The sequence below is a fragment of the Cetorhinus maximus genome, chromosome 1 (assembly GCF_964194155.1).
Source record: "Cetorhinus maximus chromosome 1, sCetMax3.hap1.1, whole genome shotgun sequence".
Taxonomy (NCBI): domain Eukaryota; kingdom Metazoa; phylum Chordata; class Chondrichthyes; order Lamniformes; family Cetorhinidae; genus Cetorhinus; species Cetorhinus maximus.
In genome coordinates, this window is record NC_135879.1 from 241874173 (window position 1) to 241898692 (window position 24520).

Genomic DNA, 24520 nt, shown 5'->3' on the forward strand with positions numbered 1-24520 from the left:
GGAGGAAATAACAAAAGGGTAGGTCTGCGATAGATCTCTCCAAACAGGGGAGATTAACTGACAGAAGGGATGACGTGGCAGGGCAAAAGGAAATGGTAATGGGACAAGTAAATAAACAGAAATCGGGTCTAGAGCAAATATAATTGGGTCTAGCAGAATCATCACCAATAACCGATGTCCAAAAAAATGGGGAGAGATGGGTGTGTGATCTAAAATTGTTGAATTCAGCGTCCGGGAGGCCGTAATGAGCCGAATGAAAAGATTAGGTGTTGCTCCTCGAGCTTCTGATGGAGGCTGAGGGTAGAGACGGAGTGGGACAAAAAAATTAAAATGGCAGGGAATCGGAAACTCAAGGTCACACTTGCAGATTGAACAGAGATGTTCGGCGGTACAATCTCCCAATCTGCATTTGGTGTCTCCAGTGTAGAGAAGACTACATTGTGATCAGCGAATACAGTACACTGAATTCTCATTGAAAGAGTGTTTATGGCCCTGAACAGTGAGAAGGGAGGAGGTAAAAGGACAGTTGTTGTAACTCCTGTGCTTGCATGGGAAGGTGATGTTGGGGCTGATGATCCTTGCTGCATGAAAAATAAATTTTCCTCATCTCCCCTCTGGTTTGTACCTGCAGCATCTATAATTTCTTCAAATTTTGTGTAAAGTGATGATAAAGTTAATTTACATTGCCACTCCCAATTGAACTTAATCCTCTTGGTTATGTAACCTTCAGTAAAGTACTACGGGAGCGCTGGGCTAACGGAGGTGCTGTCCATTGGATGAAACATTAAATTAAAGCCCCCTTTGTCACTCAGGTGGGCGTAAAAGACCCTATGGCATTATAGACAGATAAATACGTGAGGAAAGGAATGGAATAATATGCTGATGGGGCTAAGTGAAGGGAGGTGCTCTTGTGGAGCATAAACACTAGTATGCACCTGCTGGGATGAATGGCCTGTTTCTGTGCTGTAAAATTCGATTTCATTCTTTGTAATTCGAAGAAAAGCAGAGATGATCTCCCTGGTGTCCTAAACATTATTTATCCTTCAATTTACACCAATCATAAAAACAGATTATCTGATCAATTATCACATGGCTGTTTATGGGAGCTTGCTGAGCAACAAATTGGTTGCTGCATTTCCTGCATTACAGCAAACTACATTTTAAATGGCTATGAAGCACTTTGGGATGTCCTGAGGCCGTGGAAGGTGTGATATAAATGCAAGTTCTTCCTTTAGCTGTTTCCGATGCATGCATCCTTTTAAAAGAAAAATCCAAGCCAGCTCCTGTGCTACAGGTTTACTAGTAGTTCAGTGCACAGACCAGTGACTGCACCTGCCACCTTCCTGATTTGCAAGTGTTAGTACCAAGACCAAATAGTGTCTTTACCTTTAATCCCTGGGGTTGTGCACTTGTATATAACTTGAGTCTCTTACTCAGGAGGGCACCGCAGCAGCTCAACAGTACATTGCTGTCTGCTGAATCGCAGCAGGGCAGGCCAGAGAGATAGAGAGAGAGAGCTGAGGAGATGAAAAGCCGATGTAATCTTGGTTTGGAATGTCTTGAATTACTGTGTCTGTTGCATGAATAGAGAGAGAAGGAGAGCGAGAGAAAGACCGACTCTGTCTTTGGGGAGGGGGATATGGGGGGAGAGGTAGTGTGAGAGAAATAATACAGAATGCCTTGAGAATGGCGGAGTTTCGCAGACACTGAATAGCAGGTGCCTCCTAACCTGAGCACCAGGGGCAGGTGACCTCTCCCGCCCAGAGAGACTCCGTTCACATTACAGTCACTGTAATTGAGATTGATAGCGGTGTCTTAACCCTGCTATTTTTCACTTGTCATCCCTAGTGTTTGGAAGCTAAGAATGGGGACACTCACACAAAGTAGCTCCGCTCTCGAGTAAAATACCCTTTTGTCAGTGTTGTGTTTATGATGTAATGGGGAGCATTAGTTGCAGAATTAATAAAGGTTTTGTTGTGATTTTTTTACCCTGTGCTCAGTGAAGAAAATAATAGTTCTCTCCCTCCCCCTCCCTCCTTCCCTTTTAAAAATGTATGTCATCTACTGCAGTTTTTAAAGCATTTTGATAAATTTCAACCTGTTCAGGACAGGCACAAATTAGGAAGATTGACTGTAATGAGAAAGGAGAGGGCTCCTACTATCTGTACTCCAGACAGCCGGTCCTTATATTGAGATAAATATTCTCCTAATGGTTATTAGGTCTCCTTAGTTCTATAAACTCACCAGAAACTCATGAAAAATTACTGTTCAGTTTATCGTTCTCGGGTGACAAGCTCTGTTTGGAACTATCCAGGACACTAAGACTGCAATTACTTATCCTTTATCCTCCAGGGTTTAAATAAATAGGGTATCATTAGTATGGCAAATGAGCTCGTGGAGGGCTGGTTAGGGAAATGCATCAAATGCAGAACTGGTAAGGCTTAGTGGTGAGTCAGGAAGAGAGGGAATGGGTCGATTAGGGAACACTGAGTTGGCTGACCAAGAAAAGAAAAACAAAGTCTTTCATTTATATAGCGCCTTTCGCAATCTTAGCACATCCCAAAGTGGCTTGCAGAAAATGAAGCACTTTTGTAGTGTAGTCACTGTTGCAATGTAGGACAATGTATGCACAGTAAGCCCCCACAAACAGCAATGTGATAATGGCCAGATAATCTGTTTCAGTGAATTTTGTTGATTGAAGGTTATACACTGTTCCTGGGTACTGAGGAAACCTTCCCTGCTCCTCTTCGAAATAGTGCCATGAGAATTTTTACATCCACCTCTGAGGTCGGACGATTCGATTTAGTGTCTCATTTGAAAAGCGGCACCTCCAACTGCGCAGTGCTCCTTCAGTGATGCAGTGGAGTGTCAGCCTGGACTCTTGTGCTCAAATCTCTGGAGTGGGACTCCAACAGCAGACCCAGAAGTTAAAGTGCTACCAAGTCGGGCACATCTGATACAACGTGAAAAGGGAGACATGAGAAAACACTGAACTATCCAAGGTGGTACAGAGAAATAGAACTGGTAGACTGCAGAATGGAGAAACGTTTGAAGATCAAGAGCAAGAGATGATACATGGGAGCTAGCTTGGGAGGAGAAAATGAGTTGAATGTAGAGCTGTAAGAAGACTCAAGATAGGATGCAGAGCTGGCACATATGGTGGAGGTAGTGAATGGATGGAATGCCTGCTGGCAGGATGGGTAATTTATTGAGAGAATGCATCAGAATGGCCTGGTGTGACCATTCTGAATAGAAACAACTACAGAATTAATAGCCGCATGGAAAAATGTGGATTGATTTGGAAGAGTCAGTATGGATTTGTTAAAGGAAAATCATGTGTAACTAACTTGCTGGAGTTCTTTGAAGAGGTAACAGAGATGGTTGATGAGGGCAAGGCCGTTGATGTGTGTATGGACTTCCAAAAGGCATTCGATACAGTGCCATACAACAGACTTGGGAGGAAAGTTATAGGTCATGGAATAGAAGGCACAGCAGCAACGTGGATGCAAAATTGGCTGAGAGAAAGGAAACAGAGAGTAATGATCAATAGGTATTCTTTGGGCTGGAAGAAGATTTGTAGTGGAATCCCCCAGGGGTCAGTATTGGCACCCTTGCTTTTCCTGATATATATAAACGATTTAGATCTTGGTGTGCAGGGGACAATTTCAAAGTTTGTGGATGACATAAAACTTGGGAGAATTGTAAACTGTGAGGAGGACATTGTAGAACTTCAAAAGAACATGGACGGACACATTGATGGAGTGGGCAGATAAGTGGCAGATGACGTTCAATGCGGAGAAGTGTGAAGTGATACACTATTCTAATGGGTGTGCAGGAGCAGAGAGACCTGGTGTATATGTACATAAGTCATTAAAGGTGGCAGGACAGGTAGAGAGAACTGTTATAAAGCATACAGTATTCTAGGCTTCATTAATAGGGGCATAGAGTACAAGAGCAGGGAGGTTATGCTGAACTTATTTAAGACACTGGTTAGACCTCGGCTGGAGTATTGTGCACAGCTCTGGACACCACACTATAGGAAGGATGTGAACGCATTGAAGAGGGTGCAGAAGAGGTTTATGAGAATGGTTCCAAGGATGAGAGACTTCTGTTATGAGGAAAGATTGGAGAAGTTGGGACTGTTTTCCTTGGAGAGGAGAAGGCTAAGAGGAGACTTGATAGAAGTTTTCAAGATTGGGCGGTCTGGACAGAATAGAGAGGGAGAAACTGTTCACGCTCGTAAACGGATCGAGAACCAGAGGGCACAGTTTTAAAGTGTTTTGCAAATGAAGCAAAAGAAGAGGTGAGAAAAAACTTTTTCACACAGCGAGTAGTTAGGGTTTGGAATGCACTGCCTGGAAATGTGGTGGTGGCAGGTTCAGTTGAGGCATTCAAGAGGGCATTGGGTGATTATTTAAACAGAAATAATGTGTGCAGGGTGACAGGGAAAAGGCAGGAGATTGGCACTAAGTTAAAATGCTCAGAGAGCTAATGCAGACACAATGGGCCAAATGGCCTCCTTCTACACAGTAACAATTCTGTGGTGTAAGAAAGAGGAATTATAAAATCACAAAGTCTGAGATTTCTTATGGCTTGGGAGTCAGGTGTTGTTGATGCACCGAAGTTTTGCTTTGCTTGTTGTCCATGCTGTAGCACAGCAATTCCCAAACTTCTATTGGTTGTAGGACTCATTTTCAAATGGATTAGCAATCATGGGCACCCCCAGTATCCCTCCCCCCCCCCAACACCTCTGCCATCTAAATTAACCTACTATTTCATACTCACGGAGGCATCAAGGGGTATGCGGACAGAGCAGGAGTATGACTTTGAGATAGAGGATCAGCCATGATCATACTGAATGGCGGAGCAGGCTTGAAGGGCTGAATGATCTATTCCTCCTGTTTTCTATGTTTCTATGTCTATGTTTCTATACCATGGTATTTTGGTGCCATTTCTTTGAGTTTAAGTGTTAACAATATTTTAAAACTGCCCTCTCTTGAACAGGCATAAACTCACCTGATTCCCACTGTCAGCCTTGGGGCAGAATCTCCTGTTCTGCGGGTGCAGGGGGCGGGCCCCACACGCCGACGCGTAAAATGTCACGTTGGGCGTGCATCCCGACGTCACCACACATCATTCGGATCTTTCGTTCAGCGGGCGTGCTGCCGGAGTCAAAGGCCTGTTAAGGCCATTAATGATCTAATTAACCAATTGAACAGGGCCGCCTGTCCAACCTTAAGGTTGGCAGGCAGCCTTCGCATTTTTCCTGAAACTTCACCCCCGGGCGGGATGAGGTTTTATTAATTCAATAAAAGTTTTCATGGAAATTCATAGACGTGTCCCAGCTCATGTGACACTGTCACATGAGGGGACATGTCTGAATAATTTTATTTTTTTTCAATGTTTCATTTTGATCTTAATCTCCCTAGACAGCTCCGTGCCTTAGGGAGATTTCTGCGTTCTTTCGCGCACACGCGCGAAAGAGTGCAGGCTCCAAGTCCCCTTCCTCCCCCCGCCTGCACAGGTAGCACTGAGCGCTACCAGGCGCTCGTCACGCTGGGCTGGCCAATTAAGCCCCGCCCGTGTAAAATGGCAGTGTGCAGCCAGTCGTGGGCGACCATCGGCCCACCCAACGGGGAGAAAATTCTCCCCTTGGTAACTGTGAATGTCCCTGGAAATCTTCATGCCACTCTCAACGCTCCTCCAGGCACACACACCACCACCCCCCCCCCCCCCCAAACCCCCTCCAAGTGAGACAGCCAACACACCCCTGGCCGCTGCTCATTCTACTACTGCTTGCAGACCCCAGTTTGAGAACCACAGCTGCAGCAGTACCTGGGAGTACCTGAAGCTGAGGAGGTTGGTGGGTGAAAATTATAGGAAAGAAACTATTCCTTACTGCAGCTGAACATCCCACCCCTTAATGAAGATGAAATTAAACACAGGAGTGGTTTTCTTCTAGAAGGTGCAAAAGTGAAAGAAAGACTTGCATTTATGTAGCAATATATCATGACTTGATATCTCAAAGTACTTTACAAATAATGAAGTTCTTTGATGTGTAGTTAAGAAATCAGAGAATGTCTGCAGCACAAGGAGGCCATTCAGCCCATTGTCTGTGTGCTGGCTCTCTGCAAGAGCAGTTTAGTACGACTCACTCCAATACTCTTCCGTTCACTTCCCACCCGTGAGTTTGAAGGCGGGAGGAGCAAGTAAAATCCCTGCCTACCTGTTTGAAATTTTGCAAGAGGCAGGGAAAGTGTCAGGTAGCCTGGGCCTGCCCTTGGGGCTATTGACATATTAATGACCACTTAAGGGCCTCATCTAGCCCCTGCCGTTATTTTACCTGTGGTCACGGGGCATGGGGTGCAAGGGGAAGACCCATGCCATGCGGGTAGCCCGGTAGTTTTAGCTGCGCAGGCCGGTGTGGGGCACAGGGGGAGTCTTGCTGTCTTGCTTTGTGGGTCCCCTATGCCCATCGTAGGCACCAACCCTGCAGGTCTTTTTACCCCTCCCCCTTTCACCGTTCCCCATGACCTTTTGAACCCACCAACCCTGAGGCCTCTAATTCTGGACTTATCCGGATTCCTCAGCATGGTGGGGCTACCTGTAGTCCCAGCAGTGACCACCACTTCCAGCTGGTGCTGCTGGGACTACAGAGCTGCCAGCCATCCAATTGAGACAGGGGCATAAGTCTTGCCTTAAAGCAATTAATGATGCTCCCAGTGTTAAGTTGCTTGCAGGGCAGCCGTAGGGATCGTGGGTGGGCTGGGGTGGGGAGCAAGGACCCCAGGACCCTTTAAAATTCAGCCCTATACCTTATATAGCGCAGGATCTTGTATGCCCTTTTAACCACTTTCTCAGCCTGTCCTGCCACCTTCAGTGACTCATGCCCCTTGGGTCTGTTTGCTCCTGTACACTTTTTTCAGAATTGCACTCTGTTCTTCCCACCAAAACATATCACGTCACACTTCTCTGCATTAAATTTCATCTGCTGCTTTTTCTTTATTCTTTCATGGGATGTGGGCGTCACAGGCAAGGCCAGCATTTGTTGCCCATCCCTAATTGCCCTTGAACTGAGTGGCTTGCTAGACCATTTCAGAGGGCAGCTAAGAGTCAACCACATTGCTGAGAGTCTGGAGTCACATGTAGGCCAGACCAGGTAATGATGGCAGATTTCCTTCCCTGAAGGACATTAGTGAACCAGATAGGTTCTTACAACAATCAGCAACAGTTTCATCTTCAGTATTACTGAAATTAGGTTTATATTACAGATTTTGTTAATTGAATTTAAATTCCACAAGCTGCTGTGGTGGTATTTGAACCCATGTCCCCCAGAGAATTAATCTGGGCCTGGATTGCTAGTCCAGTGAGGCCTGGATTACTAGTCCAGTGACATTTCCACTATGCCACCTTCTCTACCCATTCCACCAGCCTGTCTATATCCTGTCAAAGTCTTATTATTCTCCCCACAGGTCACAATACTTCCAAGTTTTGCATCATCTACAAATTGAAATTGTGCCCTTAACTCCCAAGTCTGAGTTATTAATATAAATCAAGAAAAGCAGTGGTGCTAGTACTGACTCCTGGGGAAACCCACTGTATACCTTCCTCCAGTCCAAAGAGAAAACGTTTACCACTATTCTGTTTCCTATCACTCAGCGAGCTTTATATCCATAAATAAAAGCAAGATACTACGGATGCTGGGAATCTGAAATAAAACAGAAAATGCTGAAAAAAACTCAGCAGGTCTGTGGAGAAAGAAACAGAGTTAACGTTTTGAGTCCGTATGACTCTTCTTCAGAACTTCATGCTGCTTCATCCATGCTGCTAATGACCCTTTTATTCCATTGACTTCAACTTTGCTGGCAAGCCAATTATGTGGCACTTTATCAAGTCTATATTCAACACACCAGCCACGTTATCTCCATCAACTTTCTCTGTTACCTCATCAAAAAACTGAATCTTGTTAGTTAAATATGATTTGCCTTTAACAAATCCACCTGGCTTTCCTCAATTAATCCACACTTGTCTAAGTAACTTTTAATTTTGTCCCCAATCATCATTCCAAAAGGTTTCCCACCACCGAGATTAAACTGATTGCCCTGTAATTTTTGTGAACAAGGGTGCAACGCTTTCAGTTCTCCATAGCCCTGACACTACCCCCATATCTAAGGAGGATTGGAATGCTATGGCCAATACCTCCATGTTTCTATGATTACTTCCTTCAGCACCCTCAGATGCATCTCATCCAGTCCTGGTGACTTATTCCTCTTCAAATACAGACAGCCTGTCAAGTACCACATCTTCCTCAAATTTTAGCCCATCCAGCATCTCAACTAGCCCCTCTTTCAGTATAACTGTGACAGCATCTTCTTCCTTGGAAAAAACCAGCACAATACCCATTTAATACCCAGCATGCCCTCTACCTCCATGTGTCGACTCCTTTTCGGTGCTTAATCAACCCCAACAGTCCTCTCACTACCCTTTTAGTAATTACATGCCTATAGTCACTGTTGTAATGTAGGAAACGCAGCAGCCAAATTGTGCAAGCTCTTCCAAACAGCAATATGATAATGAGCAGATAATTTTGGTGATGTTAATTTAGGAATACTTATTGGCCAGGGCACCGGGGAGAATTGCCCTGCTCTTCTTCAAATACTACCACCCGAGGGAGCAGATAGGGAGCTGGATTTTACGAGCCCCCACCAGGCGTGCTTTCGGCAGGGGGTGCATGTAAAATAGAGTGGGTACCCACCCCACCACCTTTCTGCTCACCCCCATAACATCCTGGGGTTACCATTGACCAGAAACTGAACTGGACTAACCATATAAATAATGTAACTACAAGAGCAGGTCAGAGACTGGGAATCCTGTGACGAGTAACTCACCTCCTGACTCCCCAAAGCCTGACCACCATCTACAAGGCACAAGTCAGCAGTGTGATGGAATACTCTCCACTTGCCTGGATGAGTGCAGCTCCCACAACACTCGAGAAGCTTGACACCATCCAGGACAAAGTAGCCCGCTTGATAGGCACCACATCCGTAAACATTCACTCCCTCCATCACTGACGCACAGTAGCAGCAGTGTGTACCATCCACAAGATGCGCTGCAGGAATTCACCAATGCTCCTTCGACAGCACCTTCCAAACCCACGACCACTACCATCTCGAAGGACAAGGGCAGCAGATAGATGGGAACATCACCACCTGCAAGTTCTCTTCCAAGCCACTCACCATCCTGACGTGGAAATATATTGCCATTCCTTCACTGTCGCTGGGCCAAAATCCTGGAACTCCCTTCCTAACAGACTGTTGGTGTATCTACACCATATAAACTGCAGGGGTTCAAGAAGGCAGCTAGGGATGGGCAATAAATGCTGGGCCAGCCAGTGAAGCCCACATCCCGTGAATGAATAAAGAAAAATGGTGGTTCAGCACCCGCTTGCCATATTTAAATAAATAATCAAGGGTCACTTGAGCTTGTTAACAAGCCAGTTGACCCTGATAATATACTGCCCATGCCATAATATTGTTTTAAAAGGGCTGGATGGAAGGTGGGGGTACTGTCTTTGAGGGTGCCCAGTGGCACATTGGAGGGCAGCCCCCCTAAGTTAGTACCCCCTCTTACCTGCCTGCCCTCCAAAATCCACTAACCCAACTCCCTTGCTTCCCCGCCCCTAGGCTGGCCAAACCCTCTGCGCCCAATACCCTGGCCTTACCTTACTCTGGGATCCATTGGTTCGCCTTCTTGGGACTGGTTGAAGTCACAGCAGTGTCCGCTAATGTGTTCTTGGTGCTGCTGGGACTGCTGGAGCTGCAAGCCAGCCCACATCATGGCTGCGGGGCGGGTTAACATGGAGCGAGCTGGCTTTACACCAACTCTAGGTGGGGCAAATCTTACCCCATCCCCCCAGTATGCAGCCCAGAGTCTCAGTTTAATGTCTCACCTTCACCCCCACACCACTGCACTGGAGTGTCAGCATAGATTTTTGTGCTCAATTTTGGTATGGGACTTGAGCTCTGGCCTGCTGGCCCTGAGGCAAGAGTGCTACCTGCTGAGCTATGGCTAAGAAATATAGACTCTCAGCAACAGAAATTTGTATTAGTTTGAAACGAAGTAAAGTGGGAGGAGGCTCATGTGGAAATTCCGACTAGTTGTGCCTTTAAATGCGTGTTCTATGTAATTCTTCATAAATTAAAGGTTGAGGAAGTTGATTTTATTTACTTTGAGAAAGAGATCTTAAAGTGGCCTAATTTAAATTTTCAAGATTATGAGGGGAGTTGATCCAAGGGAAACATTTGCTGTGGTAAAGGATTCAAATAACTGGAGACACAAGACAAAAATATGTAAATTAGGAGTGAGAGGAGAAAGCGGGACAACTCTGTCGCCGAAAGGGTTTTAGAGATGTGAGGTCAGCTACCAAGGAAGGACCTTAAGTTAAATGAGAACAAAAATAAATTCATTATTATACCTGGATAACGAAGGAGATGGGGATGTCAATTGGTGCAATGGAGACCAATCAAACTAGGGAAAGTATTTTGGGTCCAGTAGCCTTTTTCTCTTTCTCTGTGAGAATCCTAAATCCCATACTTTATATTTACATGGCAAAATTTTACTTGTTTCCTTCTTTCCCCGTGAACTTCGCAATTCAGGCATTGATCAGTCAGAAAAATAACCATTGAGAAGAACACCCCCTACCCTCCTTCCTGAAGGCACTGTTTCGTCCAGGGACCTTTCTAATTTCTTTTTGTACCTGTGCAATCGCCTTTAGTGATGTATACATCAGTGAGATAATTTATGGACATGCGATCATAAATTGATTGATTGATTTGCAGGCATTCAATCACCACCACCTCTGTTCCAGTCTTCGGTAGAGGATTAATCCCATGGGCACCAGCTGTCCTCCAGTACTGTGCCCCCAAGTGGGGATTTTTCACACACATGCCAGAACAGTCAGTGCTGGCAGAAAAATCCACACTCGGGCCCATCAAAGCCACGTGGGCACCGCTGTTCTCGTTTTCTGTCTCTTGCTTCTGCTGTTTTATTCTCTCTGTCAGTCTAAAACTCACCCTGAAGTTATCTCTATCACTCCCTCTCCCCTCTCTCAGCTTATCTATCAGTATCACCCCCTCTCTTCCCCTTCCCCTCTTCCACCTTCCCTTTTCCCCTCTTGCTGATTTCTCCTCTCCCTTGCGATCTTTTCCCCCTCCCCCTCTCACCTTCTTTTATCTCTTCCTCTCTGTGCCCTTTCTCTTCTCCCTTTCCCTCTCTCTTCCCCCCTCTCCCTTAGGCTGAGAACATCAGCATCTCTGTTGTTGATATGGATGATAGGTTTCTTGAATTTAGCAGTGGGAAGTGGTAATTCACCATAAAAGGACAGCGACCTTGATCTACCGAAGACTGGAACAGAGGTGGTGGTGGTTGAATGCCTCCGAATCAGTCTCTTGGACACATGTCCATGAATTATCTCTCTGATGTATACGTCACTAAAGGCGATTACACAGATGCAAACAGTAATTAGAAAGGTTCCTGGGATTGGTACAGTGAAAGTGAGTTGGGCTTCATTGTCTTGCTTCTGCACAGTGACTACTGCTGAAAACTGACAGAGAAGGGAGGTTGCTGAGATATATATTGGTTCTAAATATAGATTCCAGTTTGTTCCAGAGACATAAGAGCACAGAGCAAGGTGGCCTGAATTGCAAGGCTCAGGTCCAGTAAGTGGGGGCGCAGGTCAAATAGAAATACTTCCCTTCAGCCCTTCTAGAAATAGAGGATACTGTTACTTGTATATGGATTGTTGATGTGCACTAGTTCAAATTGAAAAGGTTCTTGCCACAATATCTTTTAATCCTAATAGAAGATTGCAGTGTTATGGACGAAAGTTGATTGGGAAAAATTGTTCACAGTGGTGAAGGATTGAAATCTACAAAGACTCCTGAGAAGAATGAGGCTTTTCTGCCCTGTTCACTTTTCCCAGCTCCCTCTCTCTTTTTTCTTCCTGCCCAAAAATAACCCTGAGTACAAGAGCCAGCTTCCAACTTAACCCGACCCAAACTCCGGGTATAGCAGCAGATTCCTACTTGATTCAACCTGTTTCCCCCTTTGAACGATATCACAGATGTCTGCTGAACAGGAAGACAGAGCCTCAATTTAACCAAAAGACAGCACCCTGTCAATGTAGCTTCCCTGCAGGCCTACGCTGAAGAATCGGCCTACATTATATTATGCAGATCAGAAATTAGTTGTTCTGATTAGTGGGAGGGCCCCGTTAACTGGTTAATAATTTGAGCGCTCTCACTGGAGACAGATTTTCCTTTGGTGAGGGGATCTCTGTAATAAATCAGTTTGCAATGCAGAGGGTTCAGCTCTTTTTATTGGCTAACAGCCCGACCGTTGGCACTGCCTTTCAAGAAAGAAGGACATGCATTTCTATAGCACCTTTCACAACCTCAGGCCATCCCAAAGAGCTTCACTTTTTGAAGTGTCACCACTGTTATAATGTAAGAAATGCAGCAGATGTGATAATGACCAGATAATTAATTATGTTGATTGACCAGTAAATATTGGCCAGGACACAACGGTGAATTCCCCTCTCCTTCTTCTTCTTCTTCTTCTTCGGAATAGTGCCATGGGATTTTTATGTCTATCTGAGAGGGCAGAAGGTGCCTCGGTTTAGTGTTTCATTGGAGAAAGATGGCACTTCTAGCAGTGCAGCACTCTCTCAGTCCTGCACTGACGTCTCAGCCTGGATTGTGTGTTCTGGGTGCTTCTTAAATCCATACCTTCTGACCTTCAGGTGGATGAGCTATCCACTGAGCCACAAGCAGTAAAGCAAGGAAGGGGATAAAGCCATTCGTCTCATCGAGGAGACCTACCTAACAGCAGATGCAGTAATTCCCCTAAACTTTTATCTTCTTGATCCCTGCCAGGCATGATAAGGTTGAGCCAAAGCTGCTTCTCTTATTCAGCTGCAGGTGTTCCAAACCATCGAACCACTACAGGGTAATCTCACTCCTTAGAGCTTCTATTCATTCCAATTCACTCGAGGTCATAGAATGGATGGCCATATTGAACGTTGACATTTAATGTTAATTTTCAAACTGCAATACAAAAGAAGACTCTGCTGACAGATAAGATTTGGATAAACCTACCAACAAAGAAACCCCCATATTCCTCTATCATCGCTGAGTTAAAATCTTGAAACAACCCTCACCAGCTCCCCCCCAACCCCCACCTCAGCAGCACTGCAGGAGCACATTCACCACGCAGACTGCAGTGGGTCAAGAAGATGACTCACCACCTTCTCATGGGGAAACTAGAGCGGGGCAATAAATGCCCATATCCCCAGAATTAATTTTTACATGTGTTCTACTGGGAGTTAAAAAGCCTGTGTTGTTCTGTCTTTATCCCTGTTTCCTTCACTCCCACCCCAACCTAAGTTTTCGTCCACCTTGATCTGAAAATAGTTCATTTGGGACTGAGTTGAGGTTTGTGAATTTTTGGAATTCTCTACCCCAGAGAGCTGTGGATGCTCAGTTATTTGGTGTATTCAAGACTGAAGTCAATAGATTTTTGGACACTGAGGGAATCAGAGATAGGGTGAAGGGGGGGGTGTGTGTGGGGGCAGGGGCGGGAGGGAGTGAAGTTGAGGAAACTTCAATATGATCTTATTGAATAGCGCAGCAGACTCAAGGGACTATGTGGCCTCCTCTCCCGCCCGCCCCCCCCCCCCCCCCCCCCATTTCTTATGTTCTTGCATTCAGTGATACCCCAATGCATTGCCTCTGATATGACAGCACAAGCCCAAAAATTGCTTGCCACTTTTTAAGTAGGCAGCACTTAATGGGCAGAGGGATATAATCCAAGTGCTTAGGATATTTGCCTGCTGGTATGGTAAGCCGTCATTTTTAGCTTCCTGGAGGTAGAATGAAGGAGATTGTGCAGTATCTTTTATTGGAACCTGGGAAGTGTGCGAGTGTAATGAGGTACTGCCACTGAAACTCTAAGCAGCTCACAGTCTGAAACCTGCTTTGGAAAAGAAAGCAACTGGGCACGTTGTTCCAAATATTAAATAAATGTACTGACACAAAGATATTTTATATAAATATAGAAATTTGTTGAATTTTGGCTGTGAAATGATGCGGAGCGTCGAGGAACTAAGTAAGATCGCGGATGGCAGAAAATTGCAAGTTTAAAATTGCCAAAACACATAACAGGTTTATTTGATAATCTACACAGCAGATGTTGTCGAACTGAAAAACCTGTTGGTTGTGACAGAAGTCTGGCTTTGTTGGCTCTTTTCTTCTTTCCCTCCCTCTGTTTTTTAACCTTTCTTTATCTATGTCTATCTATCGCCTGCCTGTTTTCGGTCTCCACTTCTCTGTGTCTGGGTCTGTCAGCATCTCTGCCCTTCTTATTTCTGTGTTTCGGCTCTGCCTCTCACCGCAGGCACTCACCCCTTCGCCCTCTGCTTCCTGCCTCACCCCTGCGACTTCTTACCCACACCTCCTTTCATTGCCACGTTCAAGCCTCTCTATCTCCCGCACCTCTTTAAAGCTTTGGGCTCTCTCTTCTGTCTTGCCTCTTTGCCTGCCCCTGTATGCTTCCCTCTCTGTCGACCCACTTTCTTTCTCCCTATTTTCCTGTGTTCCTGCTTCACCATTGCCACCCGCTCTTGTCTCCCCGAGCAGGCTTTTGCTCACTGCAAAGAATAGCACCTTTACCGTCGTGCGCGCTAATATTTTCCGATCTTTCTGAAAACTCACCGATAACGTAGCTATATCAAACAGTTTTCTTCTTATTTAGATTTTCATCCTAAAGCAAGTTGTCAACGGGGAGGGGTCGTGGGGGTGGCGTTCAATGGCGAGGGGGAGATCGGAGCTTTTAATGTTCTCTTATTAGCATTAATAAAATCAGGTGACAAGCGTGTAATTTAAAAGATCCCACAGTGTAGGCCCATGCGGGATAGAAAATCAAATCAGTTTAACAGAATTGAAAGGATTTCACCAGCTGTAGATTTTATTGTGTCGAGAAACCATTCGCAAGCTGTTTGTTCGTTCAAGAAAGAAGGGAAAAGAAAAACTATGAAGCTAAAACAGCCCATGGGAATAAATTTTAGGTCGATTAGTACAGTTCCTAGCTGTCAAGGCTTGGAATTAATGGTGGTTTGATGACAGAATTTTTGACGGGTGAACAAAGGTGTAGGGGAGGAAGACATGATTCCTTAGAAGAATGGTCCTCCTCTAGCTTGGCCTCACTGTCTGTGCTGTCATCCGTCTGCCAATCTCCCTGTCCATGGTTGTTTAGAGATGTTTTTATCCTCTTTTCTTTCCCACAGACTTTGCCAGATCCGGACCGGTGCCTGGGTTCCAAGGGGACACGCTGCAGTTGGCCTTCATCGACTTGAGACAAGTAAGCCTTTGTTTTAAATGTGTGACTGAAGACCGCAGTGCCTGCAGGATGCGATAGACGCTCGTCCTCGCACCACCACCCCCCCCCCACCCCCAACCTTCCCACCGCTATCGACTCCTCGGCCGGGGCCCTTGCCCGTTGTTGTTGTTTGTCCTTTTTGTTGGCTTTCTGGCCTTCAAGAAAAGCCTGAGGCCTGGCCAGCCAGACTACCCCTCCTCCTCCTCCCCCCCCCCCCCCCCCCCCGCCCCACCCCAAAATTTCTGAGCGTGGAGGAGCTGTCACATCCTTGGCTCTGCAGTTCCACAGTGAGGCATTGGAGCGACTGTCGGCGAAGAGTGACACAAAGCAGTTGTTTGGTATACAGGACGCAGTGGTGCAGGGTCCACCTGCTTGGCAGACTTATTGTTCAGAGAGATAATGTCCGGAGAGCGAGTTAAAGGAAGGAAGAATTAGCATTCTGTCATGACCACTGCCAACCATTCTTTCCAAGCTTGCTAATAGAATGCTGCCTTACAAAGATGATTTACAGCCAGCCTTGCCCAACCTATAGGACTCTTGCTACCGGTGATGTCATATCAGCAGGTACCTATATGGTTTTCTTTAAAATTCCGCTGTGCTTGCAACTGAAAAGAGCAACTCAATCCGGCAATCTCCTGGGACAGCAGTGGGTGTGCCACAAAAATAAAAAGGAACTCTTGTCCTGTCATCTTTTCAGTTAGAAGATAGATGGGGGTTTGTCAGGATCTGTGAATGTAGCAGTCGCCACTGACTGATGTTCTGAACCCATTACTTCACTCTGTTTTACTTCGCGGGTGGCAGTGGAGCAGGGGGGTGGTGGTATCGCACTCACTCATTAGCGCCACGGCCTGTGTCTAATCCCGTTTCACGCATTTAACTGCCGCTTTTATTTGCATATTTTTTGGGGGAATATCTATCGAGCACAATTGTAGCATACCTCAGGGTTTCAAACCTTCCTGCCTAAGTGTGCGTGTGTCTGTGTGTGTATGTGTGTCTGTGTGTGTGTTAGTAATTAAGGACACCCTCACAAGGCTCCTGGAGAAGCTTTTAGTCAGACAACTTAACGCAGGGAATAATGTGACCAGAGTTTGTCAGGGAAAATGCTACACACAAACATTTTCACACGCAAGTACATACACGCACCATGAAAAGAGACTGCTGGCCCTTTCAAACAGCTATCCCATTGTAATCACTCCCCTGTTCTCCCCCTATGACCCTGCAATTTTTTACACCTTTAAATATTTATCCATTTCCCTTTTGAAAGTTACTATTGAATTTGTTTCCACCACCCTATCAGGCGGTGCATTCTTCACCTTAAAAACTCGCTGCATAAGACTATTTCTTTTTAGCTCTTCTCCCCTAATTTTGACAATTATCTTAAATCTTATCTTCTGCCAAAGAAAACAGTTTATCCTTATTTGCTCTAACGAAACCCTATATCATTTTGAACACCTTTATTAAATCCCCTTCAACTTCTCCACCCTAAGGTGAACAGTCTCCCCACATAACTGAGGTCTCTCACTCCTGGCATTATTCCTATAAATATCCTCTGCACATTTTCCAAGGCCTTGACATTGTTCCTAAAGCTTGGTGCTCAGAGTTGGATGCAGTGCTCCAGTTGAGGCCGAACCAGTGATTTATAAAAGTTTAGCGCCTTCACCTCATGGGCTGCTACGATGCAGGAAGAAAGCCCACCACCTTCTTGAGGGCAACTAGGGATAAGCAATAAATGCTGGTCTTGCCAGTGTTACCCATAATGTGTAACATGATACTGATCAGGAATAGGATGTAACTTGCCTGATGTTTATACTCTTTTGTAGCCCTGCAAGGATGAGGCCAAGACTTGTGCCACTGCTGCAGAACTGAGCTAACTCCAAACAGTTAGTAGCTTTTATGAGCCATGACTCAATGTCTCACTTTGGTGAGTCAGAAGGTAATAGGGGTTCAAATGCCTCTTCAGAGGCTTAAGTTTATAACCTAGGGTGATGATGCATTACTGAGGGGGTGCTGTGCTATCGAAGATGTCGTCTTGCCCATGAGACATTAAGCCAAGGCCTCATCTTCCCTCCCAAGTGGATTTAAAAGATCCCATGGCTTCTATTCAAAGGAAAGCAGGGAAATTACCCCTCAATCAACACTGTACATGAATTGTACATCTGTTAATTATGTCATTGTTGTTGTGGGACCTTCCTGTGTGGCAATTGGCCACCATGTTTCCAACATTACAACAGTTCAAAAGTACTTCATTGGCTGGAAAGCGCTTTGGAACATTCTGAGGTCAGGAAAGGCACTATATAAATGTAAGTTCTTTCTTTCTTCTTTTACAGATTTACATTTAATTCTTTCATACGAATATATATACATACAAGCGTACGAACTAGGAGCAGGAGTAGGCCACTCGGCCCTTCAAGCCTGCTCTGCCATTCAGTAAGATCATGGTTGATCCGATTGTAACCTCCCATCTACCTGCGATAACCTTTTACCCCCTTGTTAATCAAGAATCTATCTAGCTCTACCTTAAAAAACATTCAAAGACCCTGCTTGCACTGCCTTTTGAGGAAGAGAGTTCCAAAGACTCAGCACCTGTCACAAATGCCTGAGTGAAAGATTTGGAGCGGGGAGTGGCGATGGGATGGCAAGGGGCTAGCTAATTTTATCAGAGAGAAACATGTACAAGCACTGCTGTGCTACAGCCAGCAGTGTTATATTTACGATTATTGGTAGTTTAGAAGCGCTTAAGTAGATTTCGATGGGCTGAACTCTAGTAGCTGTTGGTGAAGTGTTGATTTGATCCATTTACACAAACATTAACAGATCAGTGTATGGGCAGGTGACACTTTTGAACCTGTCAATCTACACATTGTAACCATGAGCTCTGTTTGAGACCAGCTCACAAAGAAAAGGGCCCTTATTGTCAAACAAAGTGATGTATTTGGTGCAATCCCTTCTTTCCTTCCCTGCCGAAAAATGACCAGTGAAGTGCCACAGGCCTTGGGTACCTCTTCCCGCCTGAACATCCTTCATTTGGGCAGCTTGGCAAGTGAGTGGCGTTGGCTGCTGGCTTGAACTGGGTGGCCGGGCAGGTCACAGCTCAGGCCCAGCCCTGTCCTCACCTGAGGTCTTTGGAGCAGAAAAAAAGTTAAGGGGAGATGCAACAGAGGCTTTCAAAATTTTTTGAGGATTTTTGACGGAGTCGACAGGGAGAAAGACCGTGACCAGTAGCAAGTGGTTCAGTAACCAGAGGCCACAGATTTAAGGTCAGTGATAAAAGAGCTAGAGAGGAAAATAGGAAATAATTTTGCACACAGCAAGTTGTTTGTGACTTGGAATCTACTGTCTGCAAGGGCAGTGGAAGCAGATTCATTGGTAACTCTCAAAAGGCAATTGTATATATACTTATAAAGCTAAGCATTTGCAGGGCTATGGGGAAAGAGTAAGTGAGGAGTAGGACTAACTGGATAGGTCTTTCAAAGAGACATGGCAGGATGAGTAGCCTCCTCTGCTGCAAGGTTCTGTGATTCTAAGTGCACACAGGAACTTGTAGTGAGGTTAGTAACTAGGACTGGGCATAAAGATGCTGAGGTCAATTGTGGCACTCTTACCGCAGTCCTCGGCTGCGATCAGCGAATGGTGCAGCAGTCCTTGGGCAGTATGACCCAGTGCACAAGCACACTGAGCTACAAGGCGAGATGTAATTGCCACATTGACCTGGAAAGGTAAACGCAGTGCTTGGGCTGGGGAGGAAAATATTTACATTGGTTCCTGTTCCTGGTCGAGTGCCAAAAAAAGTTAGCGTCAGGGGAGGACTCAACCGGGGTCGACTGTGGTCCTCCTGCCTCTCATCCATGATCAAATAAACTATCGGCGTCCACATGTCTGTCCCAGGTCCAGTCCCTTTGAACAGTAGCCTAGCAAGAGCTGAAAACCAGAGGAAAATTGAGAGAATATATACCCACAAAAAAAAAGTTTTTAAAAATATCTTCTTGGGGCCTCCGTCTTCCTCGAGCCCCTATTTTGTGCTGCTTGGAGCCTTGGCTGTCTTTGTGGACGACCAGGGATTGAAGGCAAACCTTGTCGAGCAGTCACACAAACCTCAGCGTGCAGTGCTGCACATCATGCAGAGAAAAGCCTGCTCATCAGCCTCTCCATCTCCACCCAGCAGTGACAGGCTGATTAATGAGCCCCTAATTCCACTGGTTATAGAGGTAGCCTAGGCACCAAAACGCCAAATAATGGACATGTCACTCTTGCCTTTACAGCACCCCTCAGGGACTACACAATCCTTTTAGGTATGCACACATTTTACAGACATGCATATGTAAGCAAGCGTACACGGACATAAACTAAAATACATGCATAGCAAACACAAACATGCAAACTCATTTATTTGGGTTCTGTGCTGCTTTGTAAAATGTTTATTTGATTAGTGATGATTTCGCTGTTTTGCCCATTAACTCCGTATACTACAACACCTTGATATCTTTCAGCAACATAACACCCCAGCCCTGTTACTCTTATATTACAGCAGAGAGCTATGCCTAGAGCTTTGCTTTATAGCAAGGGTACCTTCAGCAAGCACCTACTTTTTCAAAAAGAAATCAAACTGCTTAAAGTTTGAGTTCATCCACTTTGGGCCCAATAAAGATAAACTGGATTTCTTTTTTTGATGCTGAGAGACTAGAAACAGTGTAGGAGTAAGATTTGGGGGTCCTTGAACACAAATCACTAAAATCTAGTGCACGAGTAAAAAAGAGGCTAATGGGTGCTGGCTTTTATCTCAAAGGGGAGGAAATGATGCTTCTGTTGTGGTCAGAACCCATCTGGAGTAACTGCTTTTAGTTTTGTACATTTGCGCCTCAAGGATACATTGGCTTTGGAAGAGCTGCAGCACAGATTCTTATCCTCCCCACCAAAATGCACCATGTCACACTTATCTGTATTGAAGTTATTTGCTAATTGAATGCTCATTTTGCAGATTTACAAATGCTGTTTTGTATTTTGTCACAATCTTACTTTGTACCTCTCCTTGGTGTTGTCCACAGATTTTGAAATTTTTATTTATTTATTCTTTCACGGGAGGTAGGCTTCGCCCATCCATAATTGCCTTTGAACTTAGTGGCTTGCTTGGCCATTTCAAGCCGCTTCCCCTGCACTTCAGTTAAGAGCCAACCACACTGCTACGGGTCTGGATGTAGGCCAGACTGGGTATGGATGGCAGATTTCCTTCCCTAAAGGGCATTAGTGATAGCATAGCCAGGGCCCCTGGATTACTAGTTCAGTGACATTACCACTATGCCACCATCTCCTATATCCTGACTGCAAAATGATTTATGTATGTAAATGGCGACAGCAGTGGCCCGAGCACCTATTCCCATGGAACACCACCTTTGCCAGTCTGAGTAGCTGTCCTTAACCACCCCCCACTCTCTGTCTTGTAACCAGTTTGCTAAACATTCTGTTACCTGTCCCCATCAAAGTACATACTGCTAATTGAGGCAGTCACCTGAATTTGAGTCAGCTGAAGGAAATTGCATGAGTGTTAATATCGCAAAAAGTAATTGTATAAATTTCTAAAATGAGCTTAACTAACTACAGACCATGTTTTCAATAAAGTTACAATCACATCCAACCCCATTACGTATGTTTCCCTGATCATAGTATTAGTGGGTAGGAGTTATGGCAGGGAAGAGGTCCTATAATCTTAGGTGGGGACACAGTGGCATAGTGGTAATGTCACTAGATTAGGAATTCAGAGGTCCAGGCTAATTCTCTGGCAGTTGGTGGAGTTTAAATTTGATTAATAAATTCAATTAATGAAAAGAAAATCTGGAATTGAAAGGTAGTTTCAGTAAAGGTAACCATGAAACTATCATCGATTGTCATAAAAATCCTAACACCCTTTAGGGAAGGGAATCCTTACTTGGTCTGGCCAACATGTGACTCTCAATGTGATTGACTCTTAACTGCTCTCAAAGGGCCATTTGGGATGGGCAACAAATACTGGCATTTTAATGACACCCACATCCCATGAATTAATTAAAGAAAAGGTACTTGATACTTGATTCAGTGTGAGTGGCTCAAGGAAAAATACATCTAACGTCTTTGAGAGTGCTTCAAGGGGAGAGGCTATGCCCCTGACATTGCCACTGAGTGAAAGTGAGAGCTCACTATATGGAGAATCGGAGGCTTGGGGCAGTGTCCAGTTTTTTGGCATCACAGGGTCAGTGTGAATTTACACTGCCTTCACCACATTGCTTGTGGCCATAAGTCTTTTTGTTGAAGAAATACTTCAGCCAGCTGTCACAGTTTCTGTCAGCCTCTGGGGGTTTTTTTTTTGCATTGAATTCTTCAGATGGCTAATGCCAGTCACCATTACTGAACACTGCCTGGAGTTTTCAGCAAATACAGTCTTAATGTGGGGCCAAAGACCAGCTCACAGATCATCTGTGTAGGGCAGGAGAGGGTAAATAAATTAAAGGATAATTTTTCTACTTGGGACGTGCATCTTCCCCTGCACTTTTCTCCCATTCCTGAAAGCTACAAACTGTTGCTGAGGTAAAAAGAAAGATTTGCATTTCTTCTAGTACCTTTCACAACCTCAGGACATCCCAAACTGCTCCACGGCTAATGAAGTAACTTTGAAGTTGTCATTGTTGTAATGTATGGAAATGCAACAGTCAATTTGCGAACAGCAAACTCCCACAAACAGCAGCATGGTAGGGGCCACATAATCTGTTTTAGTGATGGTGATCCAGGACACGGGAAGGAGGATAGGGGACCTTGGGGCGAGGTGAAGGAGACTACCCTGCTCTTCAAAATAGCACCAGGGGATCTTTTACATCCACCTGAGAGGGCAGACAGGACCTGGGTTTAACATCTCATCGGCAAGACAGCACCTCCGAAAATGCAGCAGTCTTTCAATGCTGCACTTGGAGAGTTATCCTAGATCTTGTGCTCAAGTTTCTGGAGTTGGTGTTCAATCCATAGCTTTCTGACTCTGTGGTGTGTGCGCTACCCCTGAGGCAAAGCTGACACTTTACAGAGTTAAGAAGGTGTGGGGCTCTAGAGGGCATTTGCACAAAAGGTTGACATTTAAATTGGAGGCATTACCAGACTGGGAGTCAGTGTAGGTCAATGAGTCTAATGCTCATGGATGAGCAGGACTTAATACGATTTGGGATAGGGTGCAATTTGCTCAACAGTGAATCTCACCAGGCTACACATCCAATACAGTGCAGTGATAGTGAGTTCAAGAGGAGTGTCTTTCTTTTGTCCAGGGTGCAGTCCATGGAGCAATGAAAGAAATAAAAATATTTTGGAAATGCAGAGTATCCAGAAGAGAAGGACCATGTTGCACATTCTGATGAAGAGTCCCACGGGAAATACAACTGCTCCCTGGACTACAGTTGAAAGAGTGGGTCTGAGGCTTTCTTCATCAGAAGACACAGTGCTTGAAGTTGACGACCCATCCACCTGCACAAGATGCTTGCACACCACACTCTAGCCTCTGAGTCAAAGGCTTGTGGATTCATATTCCTTCCCAGAGACTTGAGAATATAGTCTAACCTGACACTTTGTATAGTAATGAGGGAGCGCTGCGCTGTCAGAGCTGTTGAACCTCAGACTGAGATGTTAGAAGCTGAGGTCCTGTCTCTGGTGGGTGTCAAAGATTTCCTGACAGCATTTGAAGAAGAGCAGTGATCTAATTGGACATCCTGGATAGCATAACCCCCACTTGCTTGCTCCATACCTCCCAACCTTTCAACTAACCCCACCAAAGACCATCTCATTGTTTATGAAATCTTGCTGTGTTCAGCATGTCTGCTGTGTTTGCCTACATAACATAGCATTAACATAGTTCAAATATAGCCATGTGTAGCACTTTGGATGTTTCAGAGAGATCTTATAAATAGCATTTAATTTTAAAACTTGTATCTTGCTTTGGCATCTTAATTTCCAACCTGAGCCATTCCCTAATTCCTGAACCAATTCTAAAATCAGTTCCACATTTCCTGCTGAATAATAACCTCTCTTTAACAGACACTGACTGAGCTACAAGGTATTTCCAACATATTTTTTCTGCAAGCTATAATTAACTTTATGTGCAATTTCAAATTTTCTCAATTGTGGGCAGACAGAGAGTGACAACGAAAGGGGGAGAGAGATTGACAACAAAAGGCGGAGAGAGAGTGACAGCGAAAGGAGTAGAGAGAGTGACAACGAAAGGGGGTAGAGATTGACAACAAAAGGCGGAGAGAGAGTGACAATGAAAGGAGTAGAGAGAGTGACAACGAAAGGGGGGAGAGATTGACAACGAAAGGGGGGGAGAGAGTGACAACGAAAGGGGGAGGGAGAGGAAGATGCAGACGGAGAGGAAGATACAGAGAGAGAGAGAAATGGACACTGTCACACGCAGGTAGAGAGAGACTCATACAGATAGATAGAGGCACACACACGCGCGCACACACAGGAAGAGAGGGAGAGACACACATACAAAGGCAGAGAGGCACACATTTAGACAGAGGGAGACACATTCAGAGAGAGACAGAGTGAGGGAGAGGAATCCCTTGAAAGCAGTGAAGTAAGACTTCTGAGCCTGAGTTGCAGTGTGTGTGAGCAGGCACTGGGCTTTTGTTTAGAGAGCAAGCAGCAATCCTGACCCCCTGTGACCGCAGACACCCTGTAATTGTCAAGCATGTGATCTGGTGTCACTCACTCGCCTGGTAATGGTGCGCCAGTCGCACAATAAGGCTCACTCTCACCTTTAACATGCCAAATTAGGCAGGATTGATGGAGGGAGCCTGCCCTCCTGACGTCACTGCTGCCTGCCCATGAAACTGAAAACCTCAGCAGAAAGTACATTTGTAAGCTTGGAATGTGAGGGAGCCAATCCCCGGCAGGCACTTTCCTGAAAACAACAGCAGAAAAGGGAAAGAAAAGGAGAGAAAAAAAATCCATTGAGGAATTTGAAGTATGCATCTGTCTCCCCCTCCAACCCCCACACCCCCCCGACCCAACCCTTGCCCCGTATCCTGCAATAAGCAGCAAAGAAGACCTTTTATTCTCTTCTCATTTCTCAGGACTGAGA

General features: G+C 45.2%; 1 protein-coding gene across 3 annotated transcripts in view; it reads left to right on the forward strand.

The window, feature by feature from the left end:
• LOC144688399 (exocyst complex component 6B) overlaps positions 1 to 24520 on the forward strand; it is a 623897-nt gene that overhangs the window by 505094 nt on the left and 94283 nt on the right. For all 3 annotated transcript variants that reach the window (XM_078554888.1, XM_078554897.1, XM_078554904.1), the window contains exon 20: positions 15341 to 15414. In XM_078554888.1, coding sequence (XP_078411014.1) covers positions 15341 to 15414 — 74 coding nt within the window. The remainder of the gene's footprint in view (positions 1 to 15340; positions 15415 to 24520) is intronic.